This window comes from Octopus bimaculoides, chromosome Z (assembly GCF_046866305.1).
Source record: "Octopus bimaculoides isolate indiv1 chromosome Z, ASM4686630v1, whole genome shotgun sequence".
Classification (NCBI taxonomy): Eukaryota; Metazoa; Mollusca; class Cephalopoda; order Octopoda; family Octopodidae; genus Octopus; species Octopus bimaculoides.
The window spans coordinates 7,317,293-7,331,076 of NC_142944.1; the positions used below are offsets into that span (position 1 = coordinate 7,317,293).

General features: G+C 36.5%; 1 protein-coding gene across 1 annotated transcript in view; it reads right to left on the bottom strand.

Moving 5' to 3' along the window:
* Nucleotides 1–787: 787 nt before the first annotated feature.
* The window catches only part of LOC106879783 (chromosome-associated kinesin KIF4), a 52,048-nt gene continuing 39,051 nt past the window's right edge, over nt 788–13,784 (bottom strand). The window contains exons 21-27 of the mRNA XM_014929485.3: nt 12,494–12,543; nt 12,266–12,342; nt 9,627–9,797; nt 8,352–8,435; nt 7,180–7,296; nt 4,817–4,927; nt 788–991 (exon numbers count right to left, since the gene is read on the bottom strand). Of these exons, the coding sequence (XP_014784971.1) occupies nt 938–991; nt 4,817–4,927; nt 7,180–7,296; nt 8,352–8,435; nt 9,627–9,797; nt 12,266–12,342; nt 12,494–12,543 (664 nt within the window). The 3' untranslated portion in view covers nt 788–937. The remainder of the gene's footprint in view (nt 992–4,816; nt 4,928–7,179; nt 7,297–8,351; nt 8,436–9,626; nt 9,798–12,265; nt 12,343–12,493; nt 12,544–13,784) is intronic.

Consider the following 13,784-nt stretch of genomic DNA (forward strand, 5'->3'; position numbering starts at 1 on the left):
GTTAACCTTCCCTGATGGTGAAATATATACATATATATATACTAGCAGGAGTGCCCGGCGTTGGTCGGGGCTTAATTGCTTTAAAGTACTCGATTCTACTCAATTATGATTATTGAGGCAAAGATTGATAGAATATTAATTCCAATTCTTTCATCCAAGAAATTTGGAATTGTGTAAATGTATGAATATTAAACATACACACACACACACAGAGAAAATCTGCCTTTTGTTAGATAAAATACAAAATGTAGAAGCTAACAAGGGGAGGTCCTGCGGTTACATGACTTACAAAAATTAAAATAAAAACTCCCTCAAATCGTAAATAAATAAAATGTGAGCGTAATGATCGATACATATTTATTCAAAGATGTGCCACTACTAAAGATGAGTTGGTATCATTACACAAACATGATGATCATTCAACCAGTTAGAAATCAAAACCAAGTCTTTCTCAAACCTCAACTTACTAAATTAAAAGATGATACATTCGATACTGGAGTCTTACGTAAGTGTGTGAAAATACAATCAAATAAAAATAGAAACAATACAACATTCAGACTCTTTGAGCTTGATTTATATCGATGATGAAATAATAGAAATGAGCAACTCAGAGATGAGGCAGTCAGAGGAATATAATTGAACACGCACACACACCATGCATTAACACACCCATACACACACACATATTGTGTACATATGCATACTTACATTATATTCATACACATACATAAATGCATATCATAGCATGTATACTCACACATATATATATACATATATATGTATATATACATATATATATTTATATATTTATATATATATATATACGTATACACACAGTAGGGTTACCAAATATGCCCTTAGACAAAGTTTGCTGCTGAAAGAACTAAAGTAGAACTATCAGATCTGAGTAAAAGGAATGGTACAGTCTCTTTACACTTCAGTTGTCCTCATTGTCCACATCGCTGGTGGATGAGTCGAATAAAGATGTCGGCTGAAAGAACAGAAAGAACAATATTGTCAATATTTAATTGAAAAATCATTTTAAGAGCACAACTGGCACAATTAATCATTCATAGGTGAGGGTGTAGAGGGAAAGGAAAAAAAAGAACCACTCTACATTTGCCATTTTTCTTTGTTTCCAAATTTCATGCAACACACTCACTCTCCACCACAGCATGGTTGCCAAATCCCAAAACATCTCCAACCCAATGCTGTCAATTCCATCACCTTCAAACAGTGTACACCAGAACTAACTCTTATTCAGACCTTTTTTTTTTTTTTTTTTTTAATATCTACAATCAAGCACAGGTGTGGCCATGCAGAGTCCAGTCCCACTGCATGGCACCTCAGATAATCGTCTTCTACAATAGCCTGGGTCAACCAAAGCCTTGTGAATGCATCTCGTAGATGGAAAATGAAAGCTTATCGCGCGCGCGTGTATGTGTGTGTCACTACCACTTGGCAATCAGTCTTGGTTTGTTTACATCCCCAGAACTTAGCAGTTCAGCATAAGATAGTGGTAGAACAATCACCAAACTTATAAATTCTGGAATCGGTCTGACTAAAATTCTTCATGGCAGTCTCCCAGCATGGCTCAAGTTCAATGACTGAAACAAGTAAAAGAGTAAGAATATTGGTGTTGATGGCCCAGCATGGTAGTAAATGCAGTGACTGGAACAAGTAAAAAATAAGATATCATTTGAGGGCATATTTTGTCTGCTACTTCTAGTATGTGTGAGCAGCCATGATAAGGTTCCCATATTACTTTCTGGTAAGTTTGTTTGTTGTATTTTGTTTTCTTTTTTGTTTAACCTTAGGTCAACCCTGGTCAAACAGACTTATTACTGGGCTGTGATTATTGCAAAAGTGGGTGGACAAATTGCTATGCGTTTGTTACTTTTTTGATACAAACTTTCTTGTGACCATCCTGTGTTTTATCATCAAACTTCCTGTTTTAACCTCTTAACATGTTATCCCGTGTATTTTCATTCAGAGATGTCTAGTAAATATATATTTGAACGAAAATATACGTTCACTGTACTCTTGAGGTATCTGTCATTCATTTCTAATCTGAAATACTTCGTTCGTGATGTTATTCCCATTTTCTGTCATCAACAATCAGTAACTTCATAATAAATCATAAGTGATCCAAAATAATGTGTGTACTCATTCTTCTTTATATATGGGTCTGGTGTAGCCATCTGGTTCTCCAGTCCCCAATCAAATCGTCCAACCCATGCTAGCATGGAAAGTGGACGTTAAATGATGATGATGATGATGATTCAAAATATGGAAATTTTTTTTTAAATGTGTAAGTTAAGAGGTCAGAAAATAAATTCTTTTAACATCTCATAATAAAATCATAAACAAGCAACTCTATAACACCGAGCACCTTTCCAGTTGTGATCACATCTCAACAGACCTTGATCTACTTTCTCTCCCTATTTCATTTATCAGTGATCCCCCTCACTGAAAGCAGGGCGCTGTTGCACTTAATATCACTGAAAAACCTCAACAATACCTGGCATAATTAATTAGGTTGCAGATAACATGGCGAGAGTCTCTATTAACAAGAAATTTTTTCCACACAAACACAAATCCTTGCATTTTTAAGAAATCCTTAACCTAGACACAAGGCCAGCAATTTCAAAGGAAGGTGATAGTTCGTTACATTAACCCTCCCCTCATTACACAACTGGTACTTTATTTCAACAACTCCAAAAGGACAAAAGGCAAAAATCAACCTTGGAAGAATTTGAACTCAGAATGTGTAGTTGGAAGACATGCAAAGCATTTTGCCTGGTACAGTAACAATTCTGCCAGTTCATCATCATCATTTAACGTCTGTTGTCCATGCTGGCATGGGTTGGACGGTTTGACTGGGCTGGTAAGCTGGAAGGCTGCACTAGACTCCAGTCTGATTCCGCATGGTTTTCTATGGTTGGATGCCCTTGCTAACGCTAACCACTTTGAGAGTTTAATGGGTGCTTTTACGTGCCACGACAGTTATTTTGCTCAGCTTGATATGTCTTCTTCTCAAGAACGACATAATGCCAAAGGTCTTGGTCATTGCCTCCATGAGGCCCAACACTCGTGTGGCACAAGGCCAGCAGTTTTTAAGGGTGGAGGGTAAATTCAAGACAGGATGCCCCTGGGAGCTCCTCTATGCTGATGACCTGGCCCTCATACCAAAATCCCAACCAGAACTAGAGAAGATATTTCAGGTTTGGAAGCAAGGTTTAGAATCGAAGGGCCTTATGGTCAATGTTGCAAAGACCAAAGTTCAAGTAAGTAGGAAGATGAACACATCACACACCCCTTCAGGTAGATGGCCCTGCTTGATCTGTAGAAAAGGTGCAGGTAGAAACACCATTAGATGTTCCCAGTGTAAGCTATGGATGCATCAAAGGAAGGTTAATCGGGAAGATTGGTTTTGCATGTGGCAGATGCACAGGGGCAAGAAACACCACAGATGCTCAGAAAACTGATTCCATCACATTCCAGGGGAAGAAACTACAAGTAGTTGATAGCTTCCATTACCTAGGTGACCAAGTCAGTAGTGGGAGTGGATGCTCAGAGAGGGTTAACACTAGAATAAGAATAGCCTGGGCAAAGTTCAGAAAGCTTCTACTCCTACTGGTAACAAAGGGCCTCTCACTCAGAGTGAAAGGTAGATTGTATGATGCATGTGTGTGAACTGCCATGCTACACGGCAGTGGAGCATGGGCTGTGACTGCTGAAGACATGCGTAGGTTCGAAAGAAATGAAGCTAGCATGATCTGCTGGATGTGTAATGTCAGTGTGCATACACGACAGAGTGTAAGCGCCCTGAGAGAAAAGTTGGACATAAGAAGCATCAGATGTGGTGTGCAAGAGAGACGACTGCACTGGGATGGTTATGTGTTGTATATGGATGAGGACAGCTGTGTGAAGAAGTGTTGCACTCTAACAGTGGAGGGAACTCGTGGTAGAGGTAGACCCAGGAAGACGTGGGATGAAGTGGTGAAGCATGACCTTTGAACGTTGGGCCTCACAGAGGCAATGATGAAAGACCAAGACCTGTGACTGAGAAGACCCGGCAAATAAAGTGAGTTCACAGCTGTAACCTACATCAGTGTCGCATAACCAGCCCACTCAAAAGTACCTTGGATCATAGGGCAACATGTTGTGCTTGAGGAGACCTATTGAGTCAAGTACATCAAAACCAAAATCTATGGAAATTGCAGCTGTGATCCCTGTGCCGGTGGCATGTAAAAAACACCATCAGAACGTGGCTGATGCCACTGCCGCATTGACTGGCCCCTGTGCCGGTGGCACATAAAAAACACCCACTACACTCTCAGAGTGGTTGGCATTAGGAAAGGCATCCAGGTGTAGAAACACTGCCAGATCAGACTGGAGCCTGGTGCAGCCTCCTGGCTTCTGAGATCCCAGTCGAACTGTCCAACCCATGCCAGCATGGAAAACAGATGTTAAACCATGATGATGATTGATCCAGTTTGCAATTAGTACTATTTTATCAACTCCCCCACCCCCACTTCAAAAAGGGTGAAAGGTTAAAGTCAACTTGGCAGAGTTTGAACAACTATCCTTATTTTGACACAAGGCCTGAAATTTGAGGAGTGGAGAGGTTGATTACATTGATCCCAGTGCCCCACCTTGAAAGGATGAAAGGTAAAGTTGACCTCAACAGAAATTGAACTCAGAATGTAGCGGCAGACGAAATATCGCTAAGCATGCTAACGATTCTGCCAGCTCTCTGCCTTACCCCAAACAACAACAACAACAACAACAACAATAATAATAATTAAAATACCTTATTTTCACAATTAGCACAAGAACATGAAGGCAAACAGAACGCAGTCTTTTTAAAACATGGGCAAACTTTGGATTTGCATTTACTGCGCATACACCTGCAACTTTTCAACTGAAAAAGAAAAACAAAAAAATTTTAATGAGAAAAATTCCTCACTTCAGAATTTGACAATTATTCCCAATATGCTTTTATTGCTCCACTCACATACACTTAATATCTTTTGACCATTCTCTCACTTACTCCTAATATCCTTTTACCCCTATTTTCTAATATTTGTGTTTCTCCACCCACTTTTCCCAATAGCTTCGCAACACCATGTCCATATACCCCCAATACCCTCTCACTTCTCAACCCACGTGCTTCTGATATCTTTTCATTTCTCCACCTACATATTCCTAATACCCTTTCATCTTCCTACCTTTATTATCCTTTGAATTCTCTGCCCTATTACTACTCCTTAATCTCTGCCCTTTTCGATATCAAACCATTTTTTTCAAGTCATATGTACACATTCTAACCAACTCTAATAACATTGCAAGTTTAACTTGCAAACAATTGCCTAAAAATATTTTAATTTCATAGAATATTGCAAACAACACAGTACAGACCTTTATTTAGCCCTTTTGTTATCATATTTCTGTTGAGATGTTCTGTGTTTCTTTCAATTACTTTAAATATAACAAAGAATTTAGTAAAATAACTTAGTTATCATGAAGCTAGTGTTAGGAACATAAATTGTGACTAAGGTTTGGTGGAAGATTTTAATTCAGAGCTTTTGAAAACAAGACATTTGTACTACAGAACCAGTTTCAGCCAGGGTGGTATCAAAAGGGTTAAGAATTGTTTCTCTATTATATAGTTTAACCATTTTGTTATCATATTTCTGTCGAGATGTTCTGTGTTTCTTTCAATTACTTTAAATATAACAAAGGATTTAGTAAAATAACTTAATTGTTATTAAACTAGTGTTAGGAACATAAATTGTGACTAAGGTTTGGTGGAAGATTTTAATTCAGAATTTATTAAAACATGACATTTGTACTCAGAGCGAGAGCCAGTTTTAGCTGGGTTGGTAACGAAAGGGCTAAATGAATATTATTTATCAAGAATAATCCTTTTGATATTACAAAACTCAGACCTCCAGAGAAAATTTAAAATTCCAACAAGAAAATGTCATGAAAGCTGGTACTGGGCCCTTTCCCATTATGATAATCTATTGTTGTTTCCCCACAACCCTTGCTGTACATCATCTCCAAGATTTCATGCTAAACATTTCACTACCAGGAAAGCAAATGTCTAGGATTTCCTCTTTATTCAGATATTAACTTATAGACATTCAAATTGTATCTGTCCAGAGCAGAGGTTCTCAAAGTGAGCAGTCCCACCTTCAAGTAGGTGCGGTGAGGTAACATAATAAACATACTGAATTCTACCCATAGTAGTAATTATATTATACATAATAAACCTAATAATGGTTATTAAAATAAAATGAGACCACATCAGGTACAGGGAAGTCATTAACTTGTAATGTATAAAGTAAATTTACAACTTGTGTCTTTATCAATTTTTTGAACATTTCACTGTTAAAAGCTTATACAATCCATTTTTAGAGTAAGATTTATAAATTATCATCTATGTTCAGTTAAGTAAGTTGCAATACCTCATACATCACTTAGATGAGAACTAGGCATAACAATTACTTTAAAAAAAGTGCTACAAAAAAAAAAAGTTAAGAATTAGTGGTCTTGAAGGGTCTGCGAGAGAAAATGGGCACCAACCGTTCTTTTCTGACTCAAGTAAATTAAAAAGAAAAGAAATACCATTTTCATTATTTTCTCCTTTATTCTTTATACTGTGAAATGAGAGGGGGGGGAGGAGGAATGCTTTTAGGTTGCTTCATAATTTAAACAAAAATGAGCCAAGAGAAATAATCGAAGCCAGTGGCATGTATATATATGTACAGTGTAGACAAATATGGGTATATCAAATACCATACAGTATAAATTCTTGATTTATTAAAATTCTCTGCTTCTATAGGATGTGCCACAATTACCAAATAGTAATTAAGACCAGCACCATGTGAGAAGGGGAGATAATCTCAACTGCCAAAAATTCTCCATTTACTAGTATTGAACCCTAAGCATCCATCATTTGTGAAAACTCTGACTCAAGCCATAATTATATAAATTATTACAAATGGAAATAAGCATCACATAAAACTGTGTAAATTACAGAAAAAAAAACAGAAAAGAAATAAGAACAAAAAATCACAAGTGTAAAGAATTCCTGATAGAATGTGAGTAATACCCAGAGTTCATTACAGCCAAATATGAAGTGTAAATTTCGAAAAATTCTAAACTCACAGGTTTTGCTTGTTTTTTGGACACTTTCATATAAGGTGTGTCAAATTCCATGGAGCTATCAGGGTGATAGTCTGGGTCATTATCTAAAACATCTGGAGTGTCAGGAACAAAAAAGGTCTACAAAGAAATGGATATACAAAAATAAATAATAAATATGAAAATGTAAACTTTTATTATCATTATTTGATATATATTTTCCAAATTTAGCTTTTGATCACAAATTCTTAATTTAATTATCCATCCATAGATAGGTTCAGGTGTAGCTGTGTGTTGCTCCCCAACCAATTTTGGGCAAATGTCTTATAGCCCTAGGCCAACCAAAGCCTTGTGAGTTTATCTCCTAGAGAGAAACATGAAGAAATATCAGTGTGTGCAAGTGCTTGTCTTAACATTACATGATTGTTAAAACATTCATTTCCAGTATTGTGCAAAAATATGTCTGAGCTTGGTGAAATATTACCTTGCTTAGAAAAGACAAAGGTTTGTGACAGGAAGGGCATCCAGTCATAAAAAAAGCTACCGCCATAATTTCAGTCCAATTCATGCATCCAAGGGAAAGTGGATGATGACATCTAAATGCCAAAATTTTGTCATCAAAACATCATTTAAATTCTTTAAGCCCCAAAAGACTAAATGACATAATAAAGTGGCATTAGTCACAGACACCAGTCTCCCTGGTACATAAAAAGAATAATTTTATTTCTAGTACAAAAACATTACAAGGAATTTTTCTTTTTTAATTTATCACACAATTCAAATTCTAATTAATATCAGCTAAGTTGAAAAGTAAGAAATATTTAAACTGGCCATATCCGGCCAAAATATTCTACCTGTTCTAAGTTAAAACTGACCAGACTCAACCTCTCACATATACCTACAGGGTGTCCACAAAATCTGGGTACATGAGGATTAACACATACTTTAAGAAATCATTATTTCTTATATTTAATTGTTTATGTTAAGATTTTATTTACTCCATGTACCCAGACTTTGTGGACACCCTGAACAATGTCTTTCTAAAAATATACAAACACCATTGAAATCTTGGAGCTATGAAATAATGCATGATTAATTCCAAAACAATGTGAAGAAAGAAGCAATAAATTGGACAAAGAAATTTGAAAGCTAAATGGTTAGAAGAGAAACAGAAAAAAAGAAAAATAACTACTAACATTACGTGCTCCGTGTATACCGTTTGGCATTGGGCTGTCTTCTTCCTCTGACCCATTCTTCAGTTGTTTTAGTAAAAACGATATCTGTAATTTAAACAAATTCAAACTTACCATTTGTTAGAAACTGCTACAGACAACATCTACATCTGTCCCCTCTATACCTCAAATCTTTCAACTAGCACAAAGCCATACCATCTTAAATGCCACTCTCCCTTAACCCAGTTGAAGAGTCCTTGTCTTGCAGGGTACTAGGTACCCCTGTCAGAGATAGTACCACATAAAAAGCAACCTATACACTCTGTAAAGAGTTAGGAAGGACATCCAGTCATTGAAACCATACCAAAACAGACTATGGAACCTAGTGTTGCCCTTGGTCATGCCAGCTCCTGTCAAACCATCCAACCCATGGAAAATGGATTATTAACTAATGATAATGATCAAACACAGGTATGGCCGTGTGGTTACGAAGCTCATTTTCCAACCACACAGTTTCAGGTTCAGTACCACTGCACAACACCTCAGTCAAGTGCCTTCTGCTACAGCTCCAGACTGACCAATGCTTTGGGAAACAGAAATTGCAAAGAAGCCTATCATGTGTGTGCATGCATGCTCACCCTCACTGCTTGACATAATCAGTGTTTGTTTCCCCATATTGTAATACACACCAGCTTCTAAGTGGGTAGATTGACCTGTTAAAAATAACAGCCACATGTTCCAAAAGAAAGGACTCATTGAGTTATGTAGTCCTGCATACATACATACATAATACATATATATAACATGGCTGTGTGGTTAAGAAGTACACTTCTCAAACACGTGATTTTAGGTTCAGTCCCATTGGGTGGCACCACGGGCAAGCATCTTCTGGACCATCCAAAGCGTTGTAAGTGGGCTAGATAGACAGAAGCTGAAATGTGTGTAAGAATATATGTCTGTACAAATGTGTGTATGTTCGTATCTCCTTGACTTGATATTGTTAATCATAAATGCTTATTGTTGTGCCACATAGCAGCATGTTTCATTTCCAATATTCTGCGAGAACATGATTGGCCATGGAGAGATATAATACCTTATATGAAAACAGGTGAGAGTTGGCAACACCAAAGAGCATCTGGCTGTAGAAAATCTGCCTAACTAAACTTCGTCCAACTCACAAGAATGAAAAAGTGAACAATAAAACAACGACAACGATATAATAACAATGAGTTGAAGTTTGGGCTTGTGCACACATATAAGTACTTACATGTGTTTTTGGATTAATAACTTAATAGTTACCTTGCTTTCATATTTCTGCTGCAAGTCTACAAGGCTTGACTCATGCTGATTTTGCAATGATTTCATTTTCATTTCATTTGAGTCTTTCTCTTTGATAAGTTCCAAATAATTATCTTTGAGGTCTTTCACAGTAGACTTGTCGTTATTATGTTCAACCCGTTCTTTGATACTCTGTATGAAAGAGATTTAATTAATGCGACTGCATGAGAATATGAACAATTACAATAAATCCACCTCGAGTGACATTGCAATAAAAAAAAAAAAATTTTTTTTTAAAAGAACCAACAGTCGAGTGAACTGTGTTAAAATCTGTCTTAAAGGAACTGAAAACTTGGAGTTAGATCGATGTAAAATCATGGCCATTCTAGCTATATGTAAATATTTACCTCAATAAGAATCATGTTTTGCAGAGGAAACTACTAAATTGTAAATATATATATATATATATATATATATATATATATATATATATATATATAGAGAGAGAGAGAGAGAGAGAGAGAGAGAGAGAGAGAGAGAGAAAGAGAGAGAGAGAGAGCGAGAGAGATAAATAAATGAAGTTAAATGCAGGTGTTATTCAAATCTTTGAAGATTTGAATAACACCTGCATTTAATTTCATTTATTTATTTATTTATCCATGTTATACAAGAACATTCCATGAAACCTTGGAATTTCTACATTTATAAGTAGGCTGTTACATCCTTGGTACTTGTGTGAAGTTTTGTTACCCTGGTAACTATTTATTTATTTTTTCCGTGTTATTTGTAAACAGTGAAAAAATACACATACATTTATATGTATGTATGTATGTATATACATAATGTAACCTCGTGGGCATCAGTACCATTTTCCTCTTTCTCCGTTCTTCCATTCTCCGAACTTTCCATCTTTCCGACGAAGGGCTACGCCCGAAACGTCATACACTCTCTCTTTCCTTTCCTGAGCGTCCAATAATACTATCCGTATCACGTCCTCACTTTGTTGTTTTTTTGAACTATATATATATATATATATATAAAATTTAAAATTTAGGGTTCAGCAAGTGTTGCTTCACCACACACCAAAAAATAGAAATAGCAGCCAAAAAACTACCATTTCTCTTCAAAAATACAACTCCCGAAAAAAAGTAATACTAGCAAATTACAAAGGTAAAAGAAGGGAAAAAATAACGAATCTACCCGACCTCGATTAATTGTGGACGCACGTTTCTAGATCAATGAGGTGTTGGGTAAAGGTGAGGGGGTGCTGGAAAGATCCTGGCTTTAAGGAAATTGCAAAAGTCCTGGTTGGAGGCCAAACATTCCAAGTTCCTTTACAGGGCTTAGAAAGACTGCTGCAATAAGTATGTGAATTTGAGGTGAGGAGGGGATATGCTGAATAAGATCATAATTAACTGATCCTCCACTATTTTCTTTTACCTAAAGCCAGGAACTTTACAGCATCCCCTTGTGTGTGTGTGTGTGTGTGTGTGTGTGTGTGTGTGTGTGTGTGTGTGACAGGGAGAGAGAGAGAGAAATATTATACAGCTTACTTGTATAAATATAAAACTCATGAACTATTATTTATACTGAAGACAGCATACTAAAATATGTTAGATATACAATAGACAACTCGTTAAGTTAGCTAATTATGCCTTGTGGAAGACATTCTTCAGTCCACATGCCATACAATTTACTCCTGATTTATAATGCTTTAGTCAGAATGAATGAGCAGTGCCTATGAACTTCACAGGGCTTTATATCCTCGGTGTATCACAGGAATTTTTTCTCTACAAAGAACTCAACTCAAAACTTCAAAATTCTAACTACGGACAAATTTATCCAAATCCTCAAACTCCTCAAAGTATGTATCAAGGAAAAATAAGTAGTCAATGCCAATATCATATATACGAGAGAAAAATCAAGATATAGGCGCATGAGTGGCTGTGTGGTAAGTAGCTTGCTTACCAACCACATGATTCAGGGTTCAGTCCCACTGTGTGGCACCTTGGGCAAGTGTCTTCTGCTATAGCCTCAGGCCGACCAAAGCTTTGTGAGTGGATTTGGTACACGGAAACTGAAAGAAGCCCGTCGTATATATGTATATATATATGCATGTGTCTGTGTTTGTCCCCCCACCATCGCTTGACAACCGATGCTGGTGTGTTTATGTCCCCGTAACTCAGCGGTTCGGCTAAAGAGACAGATAGAATAAGTACTAGGCTTACAAAGAATAAGTCCTAGGGTCAATTAACTCGACTAAAAGGCGGTGCTCCAGCGTGGCTGGAGTCAAATGAGTGAAACAAGTAAAAGAGTAATACTGAAGCATATCTATACATATAAAAAAATATATATATTTCCTCTTTTAACTTTTTAGCATTTACATTGGCTACATCCAGCTCAAATATTCCACCTATTTTACGTTAAAACAGATCAGATCCAACTCATACAGCCTGCTTATTTTATGCTCAGATCAGCCAGATCTGGCATATCACACCAACCTTACAATGCCGTTCTGAAACTAAACAAATACACGATTGATTCAACACAAAGTGGATAAATAAGCATCACATTTGACAGAATAATGCTAAAAGGTTGAGTTGAATAATGGGTTGAATAATGCTAAAGGGTTGAGATAAGAAAAATTTTTTTAATTTTACCTTCTCAATTAAAAAGTTCAAAAGAACTTTAGAATCATTGATGCTACGGATTGTTTCAGTGCATCCTTTGAATTTATCTGAAAGAAAGAACATGTCAAGATTTTAGAGAAAAGGTTAATTTTAATGTGTGCAATAAATAAATGTAAGAAAAATTAAATTTATAGAAAGACAAAAATTATGATAGGAATAACAAAAAAAAAAATAAAAGAAATCAGAATTAATTCTTACCATTTTCTGCCTCTTGGATTTCTGATTGAAGAGTAGCAATTTGGACATTCCTATAATATATGCAAAATAGTATTGAAAATAGCAATAAATTTAAGAAGTTAAAGGAATTTAGATTCATATTACATATCCACAGAATTATGTATAAGCAGGTGTGGCAAGAAGCTTGCTTCCCAACCACATAGTTCCAGGTTCAGTCCCTTTGCATGGCATCTTGGGCAAGTGTCTTCTACTATAAGCCTTAGGCCAACCAAAGCATTGTGAGTGGATTTGGTAGACAGAAACTGAAGAAACTTGTCGTATGTATGTATGTATATATATATATATATATATATATGTATGTATGTATGTATGTATGTATGTATGTATGTATGTATGTATGTATGTATATCAACATGCATGTTTTGTCTCCCCACCCGACACCACTTGACAACTAGTGTTTGTGTTTATGCCTTTGTAACTTAGCAGTTCAGCCAAAGAGACCAATAGAATAAGTACCAGCCTTTAAAAACAAAAAAGTACTGGGGGTTGATACAATTCAATGTGGTGCCCCAGCAACAAGTAAAAGATTAAAAAGAAAGGCACCAATTTCCCCCATGGCAACACATGTATACTCGGAGAATATTGGAGAATGACACTGCTTATGTTGACAGTAGCACTCATTCACAACTACCAAACAATGTCAAGACAAGGACACACAAACGCGAAGTGCATTCCAGAAGTTTTGAGACTTTTTTCAGGAGCGGTAATTGTAACTATATTGCATTATTGTAATTTCGGTATATCATTACGATACATCTATCAAGCTGACCTGCCACCGACCTTTATTATTTTTTTTTTTATTCCAGATTGAAGGAGACGGCTGTAACAGTACTTTGAACACACCCTACTAAGCACTGCTTGTCATAGCTGACTGGTTTGCAGAATTCGGTTGAGACATGACTATTTGGAAGCTTACCATGCAATTATGTTTCGTGTAAAAACTGGGCAAAAATGCTACAGAAAATTATGAAATGCTCCAGACTGGTCATAGATTAACTTGTGAGCTGAGCATTTGTTTTTTGCTGGCACAAGTGCATCAAAGCTCTTCAAGGTGAGGGACAATGACAAGAAGCATATAGTTTGGAATTGGTGTAGCAAGCGTATACAGGACTATTCAGGAAGATCTGAACGCGAGTAAAATTTGTACAAAGTTTTTTCTTGGTGCACACAGTGACGAACAGAAGGAATGAAGCATTGGTGACAGCAGGGAGATGGTTGAGCTCATTACCTCCAATCAAAGACCACTTGAGTC